General features: G+C 36.9%; 1 protein-coding gene across 4 annotated transcripts in view; it reads right to left on the bottom strand.

Moving 5' to 3' along the window:
• Positions 1–23454, bottom strand: part of SCEL (sciellin) — a 474262-nt gene that overhangs the window by 105280 nt on the left and 345528 nt on the right. For all 4 annotated transcript variants that reach the window (XM_044072905.1, XM_044072906.1, XM_044072907.1 and 1 more), the window contains 2 exons: positions 19859–19942; positions 15020–15100 (listed from right to left, as the gene is read on the bottom strand). In XM_044072905.1, coding sequence (XP_043928840.1) covers positions 15020–15100; positions 19859–19942 — 165 coding nt within the window. The remainder of the gene's footprint in view (positions 1–15019; positions 15101–19858; positions 19943–23454) is intronic.

The raw sequence follows: 23454 nt of genomic DNA, 5'->3' as shown, positions 1-23454 counted from the left end.
ACCCAGCATTCTACTTCATAAATACTTCCAACACCCAGCATTCTACTTCATAAATACCTACAGCACCCAGCACTCTACATCATAAATACCTACAGCACCCAGCATTCTACTTCATAAATACCTCGAGCACCCAGCATTCTACTTCATAAATACCTATAGCACCCAGCATTCTACTTTATACATACCTCCAGAAGCCAGCATTCTACTTCATGCATACCCACATCACCCAGCATTCTAGTTCGTAAATACCTCCAGAACACAGCATTCTGCATCGTAAATGCTTACGGCACCCAGCATTCTGCATTGTAAATACCTCCAGAACCCAGCATTCTACTTCGTAAATACCTCCAGGACCCAGCATTCTGCATCGTAAATATCTACAGCACCCAGCATTCTACTTTATACATACCTACAGCAACCAGCATTCTACTTCATACATACCTCCAGCACCCAGCATTCTACCTCATAAATACCTACAGCACCCAACATTCTACTTCATACATACCCCCAGCACCCAGCATTCTACTTCAAACATACCTACATCACCCAGCATTCTACTTCAAAAATACCTTCAGCACCCAGTATTCTACTTCATACATACCTCCAGGACCCAGCATTCTACTTTCTAAATACCTCCAGCACCCAGCATTCTACTTCATATGTACCTCCAGCACCCAGCATTCTACTTCATACATACCTACAGCACCCAGCATTCTACTTCATGCATACCTACAGCACTCAGTAGTCTACTTCATACGTACCTCTAACACCCAGCATTCTACTTCATAAATACCTACAGCACCCAACATTCTACTTCATAAATACCTACAGCACCCAGCATTCTACTTCATGCATGCCCACAGTACCCAGCATTCTACTTCATCCTTACCTACAGCACTCAGCATTGTACTTCCTAAATAACTAAAGCACCCAGCATTCTACTGCAACAAATTTGACTGCATCATAAGTCCAAAATCTTGCAGATAAATTTGACTGCATCTATTACCATCTATAGGCATCAGTTTCATTGCAGGCCACCCCAAACTCCTAAAATGTGATGATCGTAGTTTTAGGTGTTGCTTGCTTATATTTAGAACCTTATGATTATTACTTGCTGTATTCCACACAAATCTAAGCATCTACTGATTTTGTCTACAGTCTTAAATACGTTAGAATTCCAGTGCAGCAGTCTTGTGAGCCACTGCAACCCTTGGTCAACTGGCTAAAATTTTGGAAAGCCTTAATTGCATCTCGATTCTAGATTACATTATCAAATATGGCATCTTAACAGACAAACACCATTGCTTTTGCCCAAATTATAGTACCCTTCCTGCTGTATACCACCAGCCAGATTTACAAAGATTTAAACAATGTGTTAATTATTGGTGCTGTTCTTCTGGACATGAAACATGCCTTTGAGACAGTGGACCTTACCAGCACCTGCCTGTTGTAATGTCATGCCTGAAAACAGTAGGCAAATGAACAATGTGATTCAATTAAAGAAAAAGGTAAAAATCACACATCCAAAGTGAGCAGAAATGTAATGTCTTTAGGGAACCTCTATAGTGCAATATCATAATAACCAATCTTTGGCATATATTTATACAGGATGTAACAACACTTTTCCTAATATAAGCTTGAGTGTAGCACTCTAAATGCAAAGTAATCTGTACATGTTTCAGCTTTTAAAATCTCTACCACATTAAACTTATATTCATGTTTTGTATTTGATACCTTAAACCCTTAAAACCTGATGTTAGAGTTTCTGATATTTATGCTATAACAGAGAAAAATGAATATTTTTGGATCTCTTTATTCCACCAAATGGTGCTGACCACAAAGATGTCAACACTGCTATTATTCGACTGGCAACCCCCACACAAACATCTCTCTCTCTGTATATGTGTGTAGATATATATATATATATATATATATATATATATATATATATCTATATATATATATATATATATATATATATATATATATATATATATATATATATATATATATCTATATATATATATAGATATAGATATATATATAGATATGTGTATGTGTATATACACACAAACACTAATATTTTTTTAAGTTATGCATGAGTTTTTTGTAAAGCTTCTGTAATCCCCAAATGTGGAAAAGCTTACATGTTTTTAACTTGTAATGAACTGTGTTCTTTGGTTTCTTTGAGCCAGCATCTGTTTGTAATTTCTTTATGCTTAAAACGATGTTCACATTATGATGGCTCTTAGTGATGCATATATTCTGTTGTGTGTTGTATTATTATACTTGTGACAATATCTACATTCTGATGTGTGTTCTGTTCATTGTATTTGCCTAACTGACTCAGACATTGTTGAAAAGTGTCCTTGGACTAGGTTTACTTACCTGGTTATCAAAATAAAACAAACTATTCCAGCTAGCTGAATGAGTTTCTTGTACCCTGCCAGTGACTCCACGGTCTCTGTTCAGCTACACTGAGTCTGTTAGTGATTGCCAGGTTGAACTTGGAATCATATATGCTTCAGTCCCTTTTCTTTCCAAGTTACAGAGCTATGGAATTTACCAACTTGGCAGCTTCAGGAATGTACGCCTGGGGATACCTGCATGAGGTGGTTGATGGCCCACCTTTGTCATTAGGTATTTTGGGGCTGTTTAAAGCTAGTGTCTTCACTGTTAAGAAAGTCATATATTTATTTGTTGCTATAATTTTACGCCTGTGTTAATACTTTCATAACATGTTTTATTTTAATGTTTTAACTTAATTTGCTTAATGTGTTTATTTGAACAGGTCCAGTAGTTGAACAGAGCCATTAATAAAGACTGACAGATTGACTTGATTTTTTTATCCACCTGTAAGACAGGACATCCAATAACTTCTGAGGCTTGCTGAACAGGTTTTTTTTTCAGCTGTTTGGTTATTACTATCATATATAGCTCACAATTTGTAGTTTACATTGATATTAGCCCTATACACCTCAACCTGTCATTTTTTATGTATAGGTGGGGGAGCAGCAAGAAGACTATATCTCAAGAAGGATAAAATGGGTTTGCTTTATTGAAACTATACCAGGTTGTGTGTCAGTAGTAGTTTTATTTCTGTATTACTCATACCACAGATATTTCTCTGCTTTGTTGTTATTATTTCCCTTGTTCATTTTTGTGCCATACTATCTCAACATGTTCTTGAGTAAGCCTATAGAGATTCACCCTTTAAGATACTCCTGCAAGATATCTTTAGCTTTAGACTAAATTACTGAAATATTCCCACAAATATTTAATCATGTTAGTGAATCACAGATTATCTCACTACTACTTTCTTCCATATACAATTAATGTAACTTCTGTAGAACATTTCCTTATCCTCCACACCCATTTATATTCTCTCTCTCTCAGTTCCATTCATGCCATTCAGCACTTCAGGCAATGAGCACTCTCCAGACAATCATTGCTTCTGTAGTGGGTAGGGTTTTACAGGGCTGGGTTGCTAGCCCAGTGCCCAAACCTCCTTGGTGGATGAACTACATATGCGCACACACACACTCACACTAGGGCCAATTTAGAGTATCCAATCCACCTGCTGCATGTCTTTGGAATGAGTGAGGAAACCTGAGCACCCTGGCGAAACCCACGAGAACACAGGGAAGACATACAGACTCCACACAGAACAAATCCCAGCTAAGAATCGAACTGGAGAACCTCTTTCTATGAGTCGACAACTCTAACCACTGCACCACCCCATTTACATTTTATCCAATGTTTATACTTATTAAGTACTGAATTGTATTTATCTATCTATATCTATATTTATATATATATATATATATATATCTATATACACATATATATATATATATATATATATATATATATATATATATATATATATATATATATATATATATATATATATATATATATATATATACACACACACACACACACACACACACACACACACACACATATATATATATATATATATATATATATATATATATATATATATATATATTCATCTACAATCCGGTCTATCTATCTTTTAAGCACTCCTTGTTTTTCCAAACTTACCACCTTGCCACATCTATTTTATTTTGCCAATCTGACATTTCCCTTAAGAGGCTTTGTTTTGTTTGTTTGTTTGTTTTTTTGTTGTTGTTGTTTGCTTATCCCTGTTTCTGTTTTGAATTCTTTTTCCTTTGGCTGTAGTCTGAATACCACCACCACTTTTATAATGTCTCATAAATTCACAGGTGATACCCTGTGTCTGTCATACATTTCTTGAGTTTCTTTTTTCCCCTGTACCAAATGTTCCATAACTGATGCATTTGTGAGCAAGCTGAAGGTAGCCTTCACCTTGCCAGATGGACCTCCTTTAATAATTACAAATATACATTTATTAAAGAAAAGTTAAACAATTGTTCGTATGTACTCATGTATCCTAGACTCCAAGTAGCTTAGTACAAAAATAATATAATAGTCTAAGGGCTGCAGAGCCACAGTGTGATTTGAACATGTATGTTGTGCCATTGGGATTTGTTTTTCTACATGCGTATAACATTCCCATATCCAAAATTATAGCCCCCTATAATCTGTAATTTAGATTGGTATTACTAAGGAGAATATTAGTTTGGTTGACACCAACACATTTTTTTTCAAGAGGATGAAAGCTGTACAGTTCTCCCGAACCTCTGTTGTGTAATACTGGTCCACATGTAATCATATTTTATAATTCCAAAGGACATTGTTTTTACTATTTACAGCTTTTATCACTTACTTCATTTTTCTCAGTTTTTTGCTGACCATCAGCTGTCACTAGATCCTCTCTTCATTCACTGGGACTACCAGACCCAACTTAACCTTTCCTAGGCTTATCCTGAGATAGAGGACACACACTGCTGCCAGGGACTGTTCCCTTACTCCCTCCCCTCTTGGCAGCATTGCTCTTTGTAAATGTACATCTGCACACGAACAACCTCTTGACAGAGGGACTCGGCACAAGTGCAGCATGCCGCTGGCCAGACTTATATGCTGCATATTGCAGAGCCAAAGTTGCATCCCTCCTCAGGATGAATGACTTCCTAAATGAGTTTACCAATCTGCCACACATCAACAACACAAACCAACACCCACGCAGCCACCTTTCACCCCCTTTACATTCCATTATTCCACATCAAAAAGATTAGAACCAAGGAGACTGAAACACAATTGGACAAAATACAAACAGATGCTCTCCCAGGCTCAGATAACACCCTAGTTCATTCAACTTTGTAAGGACTTCATCTCCCACCCTCTCACTAACATATACAACCTCTGCTTAACTAATAAGATTATGCCTCAGATATGAAAACAGCAACAGTCACTCCTATTCCAAAACTACCCAAGCCAACTACTACTTCACAATACCATTCTATCTCAAAACGTCCCACTTTAGGAGAAAAAATTACCTACAACATACCTTCAACCATACCAAATTCCTCGTTAAACACCAAAATATTGGGTGCCATGAATTTCCGAGTGGCCCCTTTAATTTCCGAATTTTTTTTTTTTTTTTAGCCATCACGTGCAGGACATGATGACATCAGCTTCACGAGGGACAGATGAGACCTTAATTTTTAACTTTTAGCACGCAAAAGAAAAGACTATCGCAGCACTCTTTTGGACTATTTTGCAATTTGCATAATTCCTGTCTGGTGCCGGTATGTGCTGTTGTGCTGCATTTTTCACATTAGTAACTAGCGCTGTATTTTGGCAACAAGATTTACTTTCTGGTGCCATTTTGCAAATGCTCAGATGCTGTGTATAATACTGCATACTATGCTGCAAGACAAGTGTTTTGCGTAATTCCTGTATGTGTGTGCTTTATTTTACATTTTATAAAGTAGTTCACTACAAGATTGTATTGCTCGGATTTGGACGTTGTGCATACTATGCCGCGAGACAAGTTTGCATTGATTGATTTACTGATGCTGTATTGCTCTGAGACAACAGACAAGTTTGCATTCATTGATCATAGCTAGTTCACTGCTTAAGACTCAAGTTTGCATTTATTGTTCAGTCGTAGACAAGTTTAGTTTGCATTGATTTACTGGTGCTGTATTTCTCAGACAAGTTTGTATTTATTGCTTGCTCGTAGCTAGTATACTGCTTGTACACATGTATATACAGGTGATGTGAACATATCGATGTAGAATGTATTTAATAAAACAAAAGCATACAACAGTACAGTGTATATAATTAAGGTCCATTAATTAGGTGTTCAGGAAAAATTATCTTTAAATTGGTATCGCATTAACATTTTATATACATGTCCGAGTCAAGGTTATTTGGCTCTTTTAGGAGCTCTGACAGATACAGAGTTTGCATCTATTTGGCCCAGCAGCCTGTAGTAATGGCAGTAATTAATTTCCACAATCTTTTTTTGTATATTAACTGCACACACATGCTAGTATCAGCTGCACTATCCTGACTAGGCCATGCACACTGCAGCTGCAGCATATATTCTGTAGGACTGTGGTACATGTAACGCATTGCAGAGAACACCCTTAAGTTATAACCCTTTTATCCTAAGTCATGAATCCACTAGAAATGCCAATTGCTTTTCCCACTTCTGCCTACCAATAAGAGTTTTTTTTCCTCAGCTTGAGTTCCTGATTAAGGCTTTTCCTTTTCCTGCAGAGGAAGCAGGACCACTTAGTCGGTCAGGGATTGCAAAGTGAATAAAACAGTGGCTTTCACACGTATTAGGGTTTTTAAAGAAACCACAGCACACTAGCTACTATTCAGTGAGCACTAGGTGCAGCTCCTGCCCAGTGAGCTCTAGTTGCAGCTTCTCACCACTGAGCACTAAACACAGCTCCTCACAGCTTCCTAAAAATCTTAGCTAACACCAGCTGCATCTATTTCCACACTAATCCAAATCCACTAAGAAAGAAGCTTCTGAGAGAGAAAACAAATTATAAGTAAGGTATAAGGTAGTTACCAATGTGAGTCTGGTCTGAGATTTGTATCATCGCCTCTCCAGCATGATATATTTCTCGCATCTTTGATTGCAGCATCGCATCCTTGTCATGTGTATGTGTTTTAGATGCAAGTTTGGTCATTTGTGTGTGTGTGTGTGTGCATTTCCCATATAGAATTCAATTCTCTGCCATCCATCCACTAAGTGTCTAGACAGTTCTGGCTCCCCATTACTGTGAAAGAGATAAAGTGGGTAACAGAAGAGTGAGAGCATATCTGCATTACATGGTGATGATAAAAAAGTCAAGCTGCTTTGTTTCCAGGGAGATTTTCAGAACTCTGTGAAATGTTGATTTAAAAGTAACTTCTCACAGTACTTAAACCACTGTTATCCATGATCTGTCTCTCACACCAAGACTATTTGCTTTATTCAGTGTTGCATAACTTAAAAGTCATAACACTTTTCTTAACTTGATTCTGAAAAACTGCTATTTATTTAGACAGTTGCAGAGATCTGGCTATTGAAAAGAAACATCTTAGCTAGGATGGACCTTTTTTTCCAAGAATAAGTCAAAGAGAAAGATACTAATACTGTGTATTTTCCTTAGTTTAAAAAGTGGTACATGTATAAGATTTGTCTGGGAGCTACATACATATTAAATGCAGATACTATACTGGCTGAAGCAGTCTGGGTTTCAAGCAGTATGAGGATAATATAGAAATATCACTGTTAAATAGATATTTGGATTTAATAATACTTATTTTGATACTTATAAAACAGCTGCTCAGTGACTTTATGTTATCATACAGTAGATTATCATCCCTTTAACTAATCTGAGTTGTTAGGTTTGGTGTAGGTGTGCATTCTTTTGAAAGGAATGAAAGATGTCAGTAGAAACTGCACAGCCTGTCTGGATTTACAACAGGCTTATCATTCTTAGAGATATGAAAGTGCTGCATGCAAAGGATCCTTTTCAAAACTGCAGATGGTGTTTTCTCTCTGATAATTGTGATGAAGCTAAATTTTCAGTTGGAATGCAGATGACACTTGTGCCTACCATCTGTCATGTTCTAAGTCAGTAACACATCTTCATTCCTGAGGCCATATCAGAGATATGATATGGGCTGGCATCCCAGCCAGCACTGGCTTCTCTGCCTTGCTTCCACTGTTGTGGTTCTAGCTCAGATGTGTCCAGTATATAGATGGATTACTGTACTGTGTGTGTACTTTTATAAGAGGGTAGATGCTGAAGTCCTAAGAATGTCCTCTTTGGTGGAGATACCTATGTACCTAGTAACTATGAACCTATTATCAGTTTGCCATCTATTCCCTATTGCAGTATTACTAGCTTATCATTTTTTAATGTAACATTACATAGGCAATGTATTCCTCAAGGACAACAGACACTTTATTTGTAGATGAAACAAAGAAATATAAAGTTGTTTGCTAGCAGCATCCTCTTTATTAGTTACAGATCTTTTTAATGTGGAATTATTTAGATGACTTTACTTATGCAGAGATTGTGCATATTTACTGATAATGGTGGATTGTAGACGTCCGAGTAGACATGATGGAAATGTTCTGAATTGGGCAGTTTTGTCATTATTGGTTCATGCATTTTGTTTCATTGCTTACTGGAAAAATGTTCAAAACAATAAAATTAATCCACGCTCTAACAAGTGTGCTGTATTATACAAGGAATATAATTTAATACAATCAGGAAGGTATATCAAAGAACACATGTATGTTTTGTGTGCAAGGGGCCTATGATTTGAAAACAGCCCAAAGGTAATCTTTATCTGCCACTGGTCAGATGCATTTTCTTTGAATGTGGGTTCCAATGCTGTTTCAATGAATGTGAGTTTCAAGGGGAGAGAAGTTTTAATGCCAAGTCTATTTTCATTGTGAGACTGTATTGCTTTGTTTAGCAGAGCTCTATTAGTGTTTGTGCTATAAAGTGTAAAATAAAAGATTTAAATGAAATCCAAATCATCACTGTAAAAGTAAAACAGTATACACATTACAGTGTTTATGGTAAATGCTGTGAAATAGCCAAGTAATGGGGAATTAGAATGACTGCAGGGGGGAGAGCTGTGTATGGAGGGGCCACATTTGACCATGATTTTGTGAGGGGGGAAGGGCGGAAAACTTAAAGACAGCTCCGGGGGCACAAACTCTAGCTATGGCACTGATCAGTAGGCCATGGAGAATGACTTTTGAAGATCCTAGCAAACTATAATATTCTTTATCTAAGATTAGAATATTGCCTACCATTAAATGCCCTACTTTTACCACAAAATCCACATACTACAAGTCACCAAAAACAAAATCCTAAGGTTCATCATCTTTTCCCTTCCCAGTGAACATCATTGCTACACATTAAAAAATGGTTACCATTTACTACAGGGTCTGGGCTCTGGGGCCATATTTTGGTTGTCTGTTCTTCAGTTTGTGTTTGAAAGTTGGTATCCCACAATTCCACTGGAGTGGGCAGGGCTACATAATTATGTATGCAGATTTTATATTAATCAACGTAAGTAGGCACCCATTTTCATGGGCCTTTGTCCAGATTTTAGATGTTGCCAGATTGAGAGGTATAACCTACAACCAAATTACTGCTTGTTTATATAAATACCCTCTTCTATCCAGGATGCAACATGGATTTTGGTTCGGACACAGAACCATAACAGCTCTTTACTCCCTCAGAAAGGCAACCTGACAGGAACCATCTTTATTGACCTCCCAAAAATCCTTTGATCTAATTGACCATAACTTGCTATTTTTGACCAATTAACTGAAACAGGCATTAGTAATGATGCAAAACCATGGTTTGTAAACTTCTTTAGCAATAGATCCATCAAGGTGAAAGTAGGTACCATCATCTCTGAAAGAGCCCATCTTATTAAAGGTGTCCCCCGGGGTTCAACTTTAGTCCCTCGTCTATTTTCCATATTTACCAACAAACTCCCATCTGATCATCCTCAGATACTGTTAATTCTTTATGCATATGACATGGTCATCTATAGGTCAAACAAATTCCATTCTATTAAACAAACTCAGCTCCAAGATTACCTCCAAACATGCAACCAGTAGTTAATAGGCCAGAAACTTATATTCAGTCCCTCAAAATCAAAAGTAATGCTATTTGGAACCAACCAAAAATAGCCAAAGCACCCATCTTCCTTAATATTAAAGATGTTAACATTAACACCATAGAAACTGCCACATCCTTCAAATACCTTGGCATTTGGCTAGACCAACCTCTTATCTTTCAATTACACATTCAAAACACATATAAAAAGATCAACACACTACTTTTCTGGGTTAACAGTCTATCACCTCTTTTGTCAAAACCAGCCAAAGTTGCCATAGGCAAATACTCTTATCTCAACTTAAATATGAACTATCCATTGTAGCTGCAGAAAAATGCCACCACCTTACAAACCATCTCCAGTGAAATCTGCCAGTTCATTATTAACTCCCCCATTAATGAACATCTCTGCCTAACTCTTGCCAAAGCTAAATGGTTCCCAGTACATTTTAGAGCCAACCATCACTAATTCACAAAGTCCTTTCTTCTGAGACATTGTCCCCTTTCACTCATAAACTTTTCACCAAAACCCCAAATATAATCTTAGGGGTATCTCTCAATCTCAACCCACTCTACTAACTTCAAAAACTGAACGTTATTGCACTGACCATACATTCATCATCATAGAACCTAAACTATTGGATTCCTTTCCTCTCTCAATCCAAGATGTCCAAAAGTACTCAGACTTCAGATGACAGCTCAAGAACACGTCTTCTCCCAAACTGCATCTGCACTCTCTCTGGTCATGTTACATGAATCCTCTAGCTCTCTCACAGCCCCTTATCCCAGTTTCATCCTTCCATATCCCATCTTGCCATCCCCTCACTTACTGCCTCTCATTCATCCTACTTCCCCCTTCTCTTTGATCTCTCACACTTCTTTTCCTTTCTTCTCCTCTTTCCTCTGCATGTCTCTCTCACATTTTTTCTGTCTTTCCCCATGGCATCATTTCCTACAACTATTCTCACTTGCCTCTTCTAATGTCTTCATATCTTTCTATATAATGATATTCTGCCATCCCTGTATCATAAGCCATCTTAGCTATTGTGGCTACATCTTATCCATAAAGTTCTGCAAAGCATAATTCCATTTTTCCATCCATGTTTTGACATTTTAAACTGCTTGTTGAACTAAATGTTGTAGCATATTCTTACGTATGTAAACATGTATAGATATTTGGTTTTTAGCATATCCTTGTATCTGTGAACCTGTTTTCTTCATTTCTTATGTGATCCTATTCATCTAGGCTGTGCCTGCCAATGGTCCATTGAGATCAGTTCACTATCCCAGTAAATATGAATAAATAAATAAATAAATAATGAGCCTAAATCTGCAACTCACTCAATCCTCCCTCTGTGTCCCCTGCAGGGCTGGTGTCATTCATCAAACTTCGGCCATATGGCGTGCACCACTGAAGACTGACCCTTTAAAAGTGCCTTAAGAAGTCCATTCCAAGGCCCAAACAAATCACTTTATGAGGTTTAATTTTCTCAAATCTAAATTGAAATTCCCTTTTTAGCTGTTTTCTATATCCCAGTCTCTCTATAAATCCTTATGTTTATTATCCCACTTCTGTTCCATCCGTGCAGTGTTTCTGGATTACATACTCCCTTTATGTACACTCCTGTCATATGCAAGCATTTTTTCAAGTCTCAGATCACATCCCAGTATCTCCATAATCTATCATCATATCTGCATGTTTTCTACCAGCCTATTTTTACTTCACTAGAGTAGATGGTGAAGCCCTGACTATGGCCTGGGTAAGTTTTCCTAATAAAATTGCATTTGTGGTAAGTGTTGTTGACCATCTGTCTGGCTCCTTTACTGCTGTTGGCTTTGACACATCAGTAACTATGAACATTATGCAGATTGATGCCCTTTTATTAGCAGTGTAGGTGTTATCAAACATAAATAGGCTCATAGGTTCATAGGTGTGTACTAGGCTAATGGCCCTGGAGACTTTACAAGCATAGCCAATAGGATTACCCTGGCATCATGCCACCTGACCATAGTTCCCAGTGGCTCTGTTGAGTAGAGCCACTGGAGTGATCCCGAGGTGAATTTTTTATTTCTCATCCACTCATCAAGATTTCTCTTGAAGAGGGCCAGTGAAGTGCTCTGTTTGACATTTATGGGAAGTCTGTTCTATAGCATGGGCAGTCTCTGGGTTATGAACCTGTCCCTCCAGCATGTTCTGTTGATTGTGGTAATGAGGTTGAGGTCTCTGGAGCATGTGGTACGCAGCAATTGGTAATTCTTTAAATGAAGCATTTCTAATAGAGCTGGGTCAGACATGGCTTTGTAAGTCAAGCAGAGATCGCCTCTAAGTAGGTGATATGAGACAGAGAATAGCTGGAGTTTTTTTGAGTCTGTCCATATAGGACAAGTCTTTAAGGCCTAGGATCCTCTTTGTGAGGTACTTTTGTGGCCTCCCCAGTTGTTGCAGGTGTCTAGAGAGGTACATGCGAAATGGGACACTGTACTCATCGATTGGCCTAATGAGGGAAGAATAGAAGGAGACAATGACCACTTCCTTCCTGGATGCAAAACCCTTAGTAATGAGATATGCCACATAGAAGGACTTTCTGACTACAATGACAATGTGGTTGTCAAAAGAAAGGTTGCTGTCAACCTGTGTTCCCAGATCTCTTATAACACATTCTGTGTTCAGTGGACTACCATTGATGTGGTAATTCATGTGAACTGGGTTTTTCCCAAAGGGGATAATGACACATTTTTTGGCATTGAGCTTAAGGCCATGGTTCTGACTACAGTTGTTGGTCTCAGTGAGGCCTTTCTGTAGGATGTCAACATCACTTGGGGAGTTAATAATAGCTCCCAACTTGCAATCGTCTGTAAACTTTGTCAGCCAGAGTCCCTTTGTGTTGGCCTGGACTTCAGAGAAGTAGATACTAAACAGGAGAGGACCCAGGACCAAACTCTGTGGTACTCCACTCGTGACTGGTCTGCAGTCTGACTTGGAGTCAGCTACTTTCACACTGTGGGTTCTGTCTATGAGCCAGTTTGCAACCCACCTAGTGATATAGGGGTTGATGCCTAGCTTAGTGAGTTTTTCTATGATTCCTGAGTGGGGAATGTTATCAAAGGCCTTGGGCAGATCAAGGTAGGTTGTATAAACCACCTTGCCTTCATCCACAGCTCTAGTGACTGACTCAAAGAAGTCGACCAAGTTGAGCAGGCATGATCTACCCTTCACAAATCCAAACTGTGTGGGTTCCAGAGTTTTGAGATACCCTCTTTCCTTGTTTATTATGGCCAAGATGATGCGTTCCATAGCTTTGCATATCAGACTCATCAGGCTAATGGGGAGATATTTTCCAGGGTCTGTAGTCACTCCTCCTTTGTGGAGAGGAATGACTGTAGCAGTGCACCATTCGATAGGAACAAAGCCTGAGGTGAGGCTGTGATTGAACAGGGTACATGGGTGAGGTGCCAGTTCACTTTGTAGTTCATGTAGAATTCAGCCAGGGATATTGTCACGTCCCATAGAAGCTGTATTCTTGGCCTTGGACAGCGCTGTTTTAATCTGTGCAGCAGTAATACTGGGTGTCTGGCAATCTACTGGTATTGTGATTGGTCCTCTGGGGGGAGGGATAAAGTTGGCACTGAATCTGTTGGTCAGTATATTGACGATATCTGTTGGCTCGGTATAGGAGGTACCATTGTGCAGTAGCTCAGAGAAAATCTGGGTATTGCCATGGAGATTCTTTACATAACTATAGAAGGTCTTGTTGTCGTCTTTACTATCTGCTGCAATTCTGTTTTCATAGCTAGCTTTAGAGGATTTGATGAGGGATCTCAACTTTTCATTAAGGCTGATAAGGGAGTTTTTCCAGTCTTGGGACTGCACCTTATTCCGCATCAGTTTCCTCCTTCTGTTGTACAGCATTTTATGGCAGGGGACCACCAGATTGGCTTCCTTTTTTTGGAGGAGAGCATCTTGGTTCTTTTGGGTATGGCGAGATCCATGCATTTGTGTACGTGTTTGTGCAGTGCATTGGTGTATGATTCAGAGGTCATGCAACTATTCTCCATTTGCATGGGTGTCATGAAGTTAGCTACCTCTGTTTTTAGGAGCCCAAAGTTAGCTTTGGAGAAGTTTTTCATGGTGGTTACCTTTGCGGGGAGTGGTGGTGGGAGGGATGTGGATTTCCAAGGTGATTAGTTTGTGGTCGGCTGTAACCAGGGAAGAGTTGACTATTGGTGTGGAGCAACAGTCACCCATGTTAGTAATGGCCAGGTCAAGGATGTTGCTACCTCTAGTGTGAGTAAGAATGGGTTGATCCAGGGCATTGGAATTAATGAATTCCAGGAAACGGGGCAAATGTATTGGTACAGGAGTAGTTTTCCCAGTTAATGGAGCGGTAGTTGAAGTTGTCCAGTATGAGAGTGTTAAGCTGGACCCTACTATTTTTGAGGGTGCTTAGGAATGTGGAGTGTGAGTCTTGGTTCATGGTTGGGGACCTATATCAAGCTACGACCTGAATCGCTGTCTTACCCAATGTTAGCTGCACCTGAAGTACCTCGGATGCATTATATTGGACTACCAGTTTGGAGGTGTGCATATGCTTTATGAATATGTAAACACCACCACCTTTGGAGCTATATTTTATGGTAGGTAAATTGAAGAACTCATTGCTACTATAATGCTCAATAATAGTTATATGTGGCCAGGGTTACAGCTGTTTTGAGTACAAGCACTTCATCCTCTACTGTCATTGGCCTCATATTATAATACAGCATTGTAATACAAAACAAGTTTAACATTTAGGTAATGCAAGTCATTTTACTTCCTGTTTCTCAACAACATTCAAGTAGCTGTACCACCTGATGTGATATTTCAGATACAATCTGAACAGGCTCTACAGCATGCATAAACTGATGTTATTAACAACTATATATTATTATGAACTTTCCCATCTACCAAGCTTACAGTATCTCAGTACCTGGAAGTCTTTGTTTCATAGGTGTAGGTGACCGGTCTGCTACTTGGCCCATCAATGGAATCATAGTAAGACGTACTAATTCTAAATAAAATAGCAAAGATAATGTTAAGCTATATACAAATTATATTCATATTACTTAATGTAGCAGATCTTTATTAATTACATTGTCAGCTGGACTGATGCACTTTGAAGTAAACAATATTTCAGTATCAGAAAAGAATTAGACTCGCTTGGCTCTGATATAATGTTGTGCAGTTGCCGTTTGTAATGACTTTTTTCAATGCAAAAGTAATTGAGTTCATACATGAGCATGTTTACCTAGCAAGTTCTCCTTACTGTAAGAGGCTTACTTTGTGACATCCATGTTGTGCTGCATTCATTCCTGTATGACATAAAACTTGCCCTAGCCAATGTGAAGGATGCATTTCCTTATTGCTCAGTATCTTGTATTGTACTATTTACAACAATAATTTCTACATATCTACACACCAGCTAATGAATTAAATACTGTTTTTATTTGCACATCTTCCACAGAAAGACTAGTCCTCACAATCTGCTAAGCACATCTGAAAAAATATACCTCACAAACTTCAGGAGTTCAGATGATGTTAAAGACTGCAATGTATTCTGTTTCCCTGTTTCAGCAGCCAGATTACATTAACCCCTAAAGTGAAGCATAAGGAACAAATGCACATTGATGCAAACACAATCAAATTCTCTTTAATAGTTTTAGCACGTTTGAAAATATAAATTTAAATAAGTACAATCTAATTCTCTTTAACAGTTTTAACTCTTGAAAATATAAATTTAAATAATGTTTTCCAGATCATTTTTTATACCCCCCATGTGCACGTACATGTACATATGCATGAGCACACACACACACACACACACACACACACACACACACACACACACACACACAAACACACACACACACACACACACACACACACACACACACACGCACACACACACACACACATTCTCACACTCAGATATATATATATATATATACAATTGTTGCTCATTATGATGGTATTGTTATTTATTTACTTATTTATGCACAGATTTTTGAATGGTTTTAATTGAAAATTAATTGGAGGATAAATTCATGTTTGTTTCAAGGCATTTTGCTACATAAAACTGTGGCTTTTTCTTGGTGTACTCACAGCTCCCTAATGTTCAAGCAGTTTTCTTTAATACATATGTAATTAACCATTCTGATGTGTATATTTAAGAAACTGCTACATAGACAGAATCTATTGAAGCACAAGACCAAAACTGGGTTGGTGGTAACATCTGTACTCTGTATACCCTAATGTGTTTTACTGAGCTGAGTTATAAGACAGGTATATCTGTAATAAAAACTGCAAACATTAAAGCAGTTACTGAAGGAAGTGATGTAGATTTTAAAAGCTGACAATTTAGTGACTGCTATTAGCCATAAATTTTCAATTCAATGTAACCTTCAGTGAGCACTTAAAAGAACTCTGAATCAGAAACAGGGAAATTAAAATAGGAAGACAGAATATGAGGTAATACTGTCTAAAATGTTATAGAAATAATGCATAGTGGAAACAGGTAACCCAGATACTGTAATTTGACAAGTAGGATAACATTCAGAATATAGTACAAAGCTGTAGCACTTTTCACTTAAAGGAAATCTCCACCCTAGAACTAAAAAAAATGTTTTTTTTCACTCTCTCTTTGTTTTCTGACCTATTGTAACACTTCAAAATCACTGTGATTTATTTGTAATTTTAGCCTGTTTTCCACAACATGGCTACCAATGGGGCTTGATGTATCAACACGATCTTGTTCTTCTACAACCCTTTCTCTTTCCCATAATGCTTTGCATGACTCATGCCAGACATAAGGAAGTAACTTCGAATTCCCATGCCATTGGCATATAATGGGATCTGTGTGAGTCACTGTTATTTTCTTTATCTTCTAAAGGAAATGTTATCAAACCACTGAAGTGAAAGATAAACACTTTTGTCTTCTAAACTGTTTTCACTTTCCTTATCTCCCACACCCAGTTACCTTCAGACTGACCCTGACAGTCCCCTACCCTGTCCTAGCCTAAATGGCAAGTGTATCATACTTAATGTGGGAAGTTACTTTTCATTGAAAGTGTTGAATTCTCATTGATACTGAGGTTTGCTGTACAGAGTTAGGGCTATAGGTCTTTTTTAAATAAAATGAACTAAATGGGACCACCATCTCACTTGCCCTCTGTTTTTTTGTACCCTGAACTCCTACACAGAGAAGCTAAATGGTTCAATCTACTTGGTGAAGAATAAAAGTTATCACCAGCTGTTACAGATCTTTAAGCTTCTTAACAAATCCAGATAAGGATCACCCATGTAAATGGAAATGTTACAGTTAATATATTAGGTATCATCAGTTGTACAGATCTCATAAGTTACTTAACTAACCCAGATAAGTGTCACCCATGTAAATGAAAAGGTTAAAATTAATACATGAGGTTTCATCAGTTATACAGATCTCATAATTTACTTAACTTACTCAAATAAGTATCACCCATGTAAATGAAAAATTTATAATTATTATATATGGTATCATCAGTTGTACAGATTCCATAAGTTACTTGACTAACTCAGATAAGTATCACCCATGTAAATAAAAAAGTTACAATTAATATATGATTCTTCATCAGTTGTACAGATTTCATAAGTTACTTAACTAACTCAGATTTACTTAACTAACTCAGATAAGTATCAGACACCCATGTAAATGAAAAAGTTATAATTAATATATATGGTATCATCAGTTGTACAAATCTCATAAGTTACTTAACTAACTCAAATAAGTGTCACCCATGTAAATGAAAAATTGATAATTAATATATGAGGTATCATTAACTCAGATAAGTATCACTCGTGTAAATGAAAAAGTTACAATTAACATATGAAGTATCATCAGTTTTATAGATGTTATAAGTTGCTTAACAAACCCATATAAGTACCACTCATGTAAATGAAAAATTTATAAGTAATATATTAGGTATCATCAGTTGTACAGATCTCATATGTCATTTAACTAACTCAGAGAAATATCACTCCTGTATATGAAAAACTTACAATTACTATATAAGGACTCATCAGCTGCAGCATATCTCATAAGTTACTTAACTAAGATAAATATCACACACATATTTGTATATGAAAAACATATAATTAATATATAATGTATCATCAGTTAATACAGATCTTATAAGTTACTTAACTCAGATAACTGAGCAACCTGTAAATGGCTCATCTCCCAGGCCCCTGCTTGTAAATATTTCATCTGTCAAGCTCCTGCTTACACTTATCAAGGGTACCAGAACTTGTTAGAGATTTGGGATGCATAGGTAGGCTTAAAAAGGCCCTTGTGGTCATTAGCCTAGTAAACACCTATGAACCTATGAACCCATGAATGTATGAACTTATAGCCATGAATATAAAAAACTCACAATTAATATATAAGGTATCACTAGTTGATACCGATGTCATAAGTTACTTAGCAAGCCCATATAAGTATCAATCATATTTATGAAAAAGTTACAATTAATATATAAGATTTCACCAGTTGTTACAGATTTTTATAAGTTACTTAACAAATGCAGATAAATAACACCCATGTATATAAACATGTTTTAATTAATATATAAGGTATTATCAGGTGATGTATCTGTCATAAGTTACTTAACAAACTCAGATAAGTATTACCCATATATATGAAAAGTTACAATTAATATAAGCGATATTACCAGTAGGCACAGATCTCATAAGTTGCTTAACCTTCCCAAATAAATATCACCTATGTATATGGAAAAGTTACAGTTGATTTCCTTTGGCACATTATCAAGTTTCATGTTAAATATATACATATCTGTCTGGGTTAGGATGAGGCATGCACCATATCAAGGTATTTGCATCTAAAACAGTTTTAGGAACATTTTACCCACCATTGCAAGATGGTACACAGAAAAGACTTACAGTACCATTGCTATAGTTAAAGACATCATTATGAAATAGGAATCTTGACACTATTCTAGAAAATAGTATAGCATTCAATTTTATTAAATGAGCTACTGCCTGTGCAAATCTTTTCCTTTCTATAAACAATTAACTGACTTGAGTGAAATGCAGAACTATGAACCTCTTAATTAGCAGTACGAATTAAAACGGTAGTTTGTTTTTAGATGCACAGTGTAAAATTATTTAGTGAAAGAAACAGAGTCAGAGAGATGCATTAAACAATCATTCTTTTCTATTAGATACCTATTTGGTCCAATAATCTCAGACACACTGGCTTTGATGGATTCATTTTCATGTAACTGCCCTATAGCTGTGTTATTTATGAGGGCATAATTGCATAAAGAAAATCATTTGCTGGTCAAGTAGGTATATATTCGAGAGGAAACCCAATGATAACTGTAATGTAATTCTTTTCTTTTCTTGACAAGTTTAAAGAAGATTAGACTATTACAATGATAAAAACAATCCACGTTAGTGTATGTTAGAATGCATTTCTAGCTACTTTTGTGAATCACTCATAAACTATTTATCAACATACAACTAAGTATATGAAGCACATTTTACCCCCTTGCACTATCCCATGTCAAATTGCAATATTACTTCTAATCCCTGTATCATAACACTTTCTTGCCTAATTATTATGACACTGAACCTTTACAATGCACTATTCAGTAATCTGGATTTATTCAAACAAAACAATAAAAAACTAAAAAAAAATGGTAACATATTTTGTTAAGCACCATTCATTTATTATCTTGCCTTCTCCTCTTTATGTTCATATTTGTCTTACCTTGGGGAGTTCCTTGTCTCATAGGTATAGCTGACTGTCTGGCTGTTTGGTCCATCAGTGGAATCAAAGTAAGAGTCAATTGATCTGAACAAGAAACAGGAAAAAAATGAAAACATATCAAGCACATATTAAGCTCATCGCACTTTAACCTTATCATAAACTGTATGTCTGTGTGTGGTTGACTGTGTGTGTGTCTGTATAACAGAATGTAAGCGGTTCAGCATTTCTTCATCCTGCATGGGAGTCTGCATTAATATGATTTTCACGTCAACTGCTGTGGGAGACTTTAGTTATACATGCTCATCCACTGCTATTTTGTTGTTCCAAAATGTTGCGGTATGCACAAAATCTTCATATGACATAGTCTTTAGTTTTGTTTTTTGAAGATGCACACACTTAAAAGGTATTAATCCCACAGTGTTTGTTTGAGCTTGTTTATTATGCTATTTCAAATTTATATATGCAGACATGTCCACTGTCATCTACTTTATTATCCAATAAATGGACTTATATGTATATTTCAGTTAGGTTTCTAATTTCTTTTTATTATTACTGTAGAGATGAATACTGCTTTGCTATATTATAGTTTTTTCTTTTATCTTTTATCCTTTTTTCACTTATTTTCCAATCACTTTTCAGAGTAGGAAGATACATTTCATACATAAATACAATATAAGATGAATCAGGTGAAAGACTGAAAATGGACAGAAATATGGCAATTTAAGTTTAAAGCAAAATGATAAATCTACTGAATGAAAATTTAAGTGAAGAATTTACATCTGAAGAAGCAGTAAAAATACAATTAAACAAGAAACCTGGATAATCATATTATATGGTGTAAAAGTAAAGATATACAGCAGCAGTATAGACTGGGTGCACTACAATACTCACAACGAGGCATCAGTAATGGAAAAAATATTATCAACTTGTAAAAGAAGGTTCATCAATCCTATTGAGCAGGGTATGAGCAGTTCTAGAGAGCCCATCATTCCAAAGATGTAGCATAAAACCAGTGGTGCAGTGGTAGCATTGTTGCCTCACAGCAAGAGGTTCTCCCGTTCGATTCTCGACTGGAGTGCGGGGAGGGCCTTCTGTGTGGAGTCTGCATGTCCTCCCCGCCATTGGGTGGGCATTTGAAAGATATGCGTAACTGGGCATGCCTTCGTTGAAGGTTGAATGTTGAGCTGGCACCTCGGAGTTCGTGAAAATCTACTGACAATCATTAGTGGGCCTGAGTTCCACTGTGGCGACCCCTAACCAGGAAAAGTTGAAAGACAACAACAACAGTGAAAGGCAACAAAACTGAAGCAATGGTATAATCAAAACTAAAGTATCTATATAAAAAAGTGTTTAAGTGGCTAATAGCATTAAGAAAAAGAAAAGCATAGGAAAAAGAGGACACATGGTTAGGCTAACTGAAAATGATTCAGGGGTAAAATAGAGGAAATATTTTATCTTGAGGAGTGCAGAGAAAAAAGGAACACACTTACAAGGAGCTCATGGCCTTAAAAACAGGAGACTGAAGAATGTGTGGGATGAAGATAACATGGACTGGAGAGGGCATACGCCTGCTATAAACTTGTATCTGATGCTTATGCTGACGGTGGCAGAATGGTTAACAATGCATACTGATCAGCCTTTGCATGCCACCAAGGTATACATTACTTTCATATCAGTTCCTGTTTGTTAGAGCTACACTGTGAAGGCAACATTTATTTTGCTAAAGGTTCATCATCTAAGCACTTTATTTTTCCTTGGGCTGCTCTGCTGACCCATTTGTTATTGCCTGAGCTCAATGGCCCATTGATTCCCGTGGGGTGAAGGTTACGGGCATTAGAAATGATGCTATTATTCTTTGGAGGACTGTGGTGTTTCTTTGCTGGCCTTACATCCAAAACTCAGTTTTTTCTATCATGCACTGACATCCGACCACCTGTAAGTCTCTGTCATGTGAGTATTTATAGTCTCACTCTACTAACAAGAAGGTAACAAAACATTAACAAGTGGTAATTCCAGCTGATATTTTCATGCTAATGTGACTCAGACTGAGGCAATCTGAGCAAGTGACTGTAGTCTCTTCATAAGTCATAATTCTGAATTATGTTTAAATTAGGAAAAAAAAAAGAATTTGTTGCACAATTAAAACTCATGTTTTATATAGATTGTCAAAACCTACTATATTCTTCATCCAAGAGAATTCTCTCTTCATACCCTTAATTACTCTAATCAGTTTCAAGGTTGCTCCACCTCAATGTAAGGGGATTTCCCCACCTTTCATGAATCACAATTTGAGTGCATTTTAGTATTCAACACTATTTGCACACGTAGCATTCACAGTATCAGTATACCTGTGCTGTTGTTGCATTCAGAATATCCTATAAACAGAGTATTAACATTAGCAAACATATTGATTAATAAAATGCCGCACAATCATCTTGCTTGAGTGCTTTTCATTTATATCATAAGCACTGTGAAACACTGAGTTTAAGACTTAAAAAACTCCTCTATTTAGCAAGTGTTATGTAAGTTTATTCTCAATATGTACATTATCTACCTATCTATTTATCTATCTGTCTATCTATCTATCTATGGGTCTACTTCTGACTGTCGAAAACTCACTTTCTTGACAACCAGAAGATCGAACCCATTTAAGCAAAAGTGCACTAAATCGAAAGTGCACTTTCACAAAAGCTGGTTCTCCAAAGTGCATTACAGTGGGGATAAGGAAATATATACTTTTCCACACTGTAGTGTGATCGCAGAGTTAGCATATTTATGTAGGGGCGTGTGAGGGGTGCAGCCACCCACATGGGGGTGCAGAGGGGGCTTGCCCCCCTGCAAAATACTGTTTAAAGCAGCTTTGTTTTGTTTTTTTTCTGGCTCAGCGAACCAGCTTTTGCAAAAGTGCACTTTTGATCAAGTGCACTTTTCCTTTAATGGGTTTCGATGTTGCTTGATCGAAATTGTGAGATTTCAATCAAGCAACATAGACCCATATCTATCTATCTATCTATCTATATTCATCATTTTAAACAGTTCAAAACACTCATTTGTTGTACATAATGCTACTTTAGAAAATAAATAAATAATATATGCCTGCCTGTTTGCTATTTTAGAAAAAAATGTGTATGGGCCAGGGTGAGCACTTTTCTCCTGCTCTGCTTCTACATATATTTCTGACAGGAAATCATATTTCTAAATGGTTCTAAACAACGTAATTGAGTGAATTCCAATTAATCTTGCAGTGCTTGAAGATTGCATCAAATAATTGTTTACATATTCCATTATTTTCCTGTCAAATTCTTTGTGGAAAATATTCATCACTGTATCTAGCCTTATAATCAGTCATACAAAGGTAACTTCACAAGATTTTGAACTAAAAAAAGAGATTAATTCAGTACTAATTAACATTCAAGAATCATTACTTAAGACAGATAAATTGGACACCAAAATTGAAGATTTTAAACAGAACTGTTCCAAACAAATGGAACAAATCAATGAGGCTCTACATCTGCAAAAGACCAGATATCAGGCATTGAAGATTCTTTAAAAGACATAGAAGGAAGACTGAATGAGGATGAAAGTAATACTGAGTT

The sequence above is a fragment of the Protopterus annectens genome, chromosome 5.part1 (genome assembly GCF_019279795.1).
Source record: "Protopterus annectens isolate FY-2018-M chromosome 5.part1, PAN1.0, whole genome shotgun sequence".
Taxonomy (NCBI): Eukaryota; Metazoa; Chordata; order Ceratodontiformes; family Protopteridae; genus Protopterus; species Protopterus annectens.
This window is presented reverse-complemented; position numbering and strand designations above follow the sequence as displayed.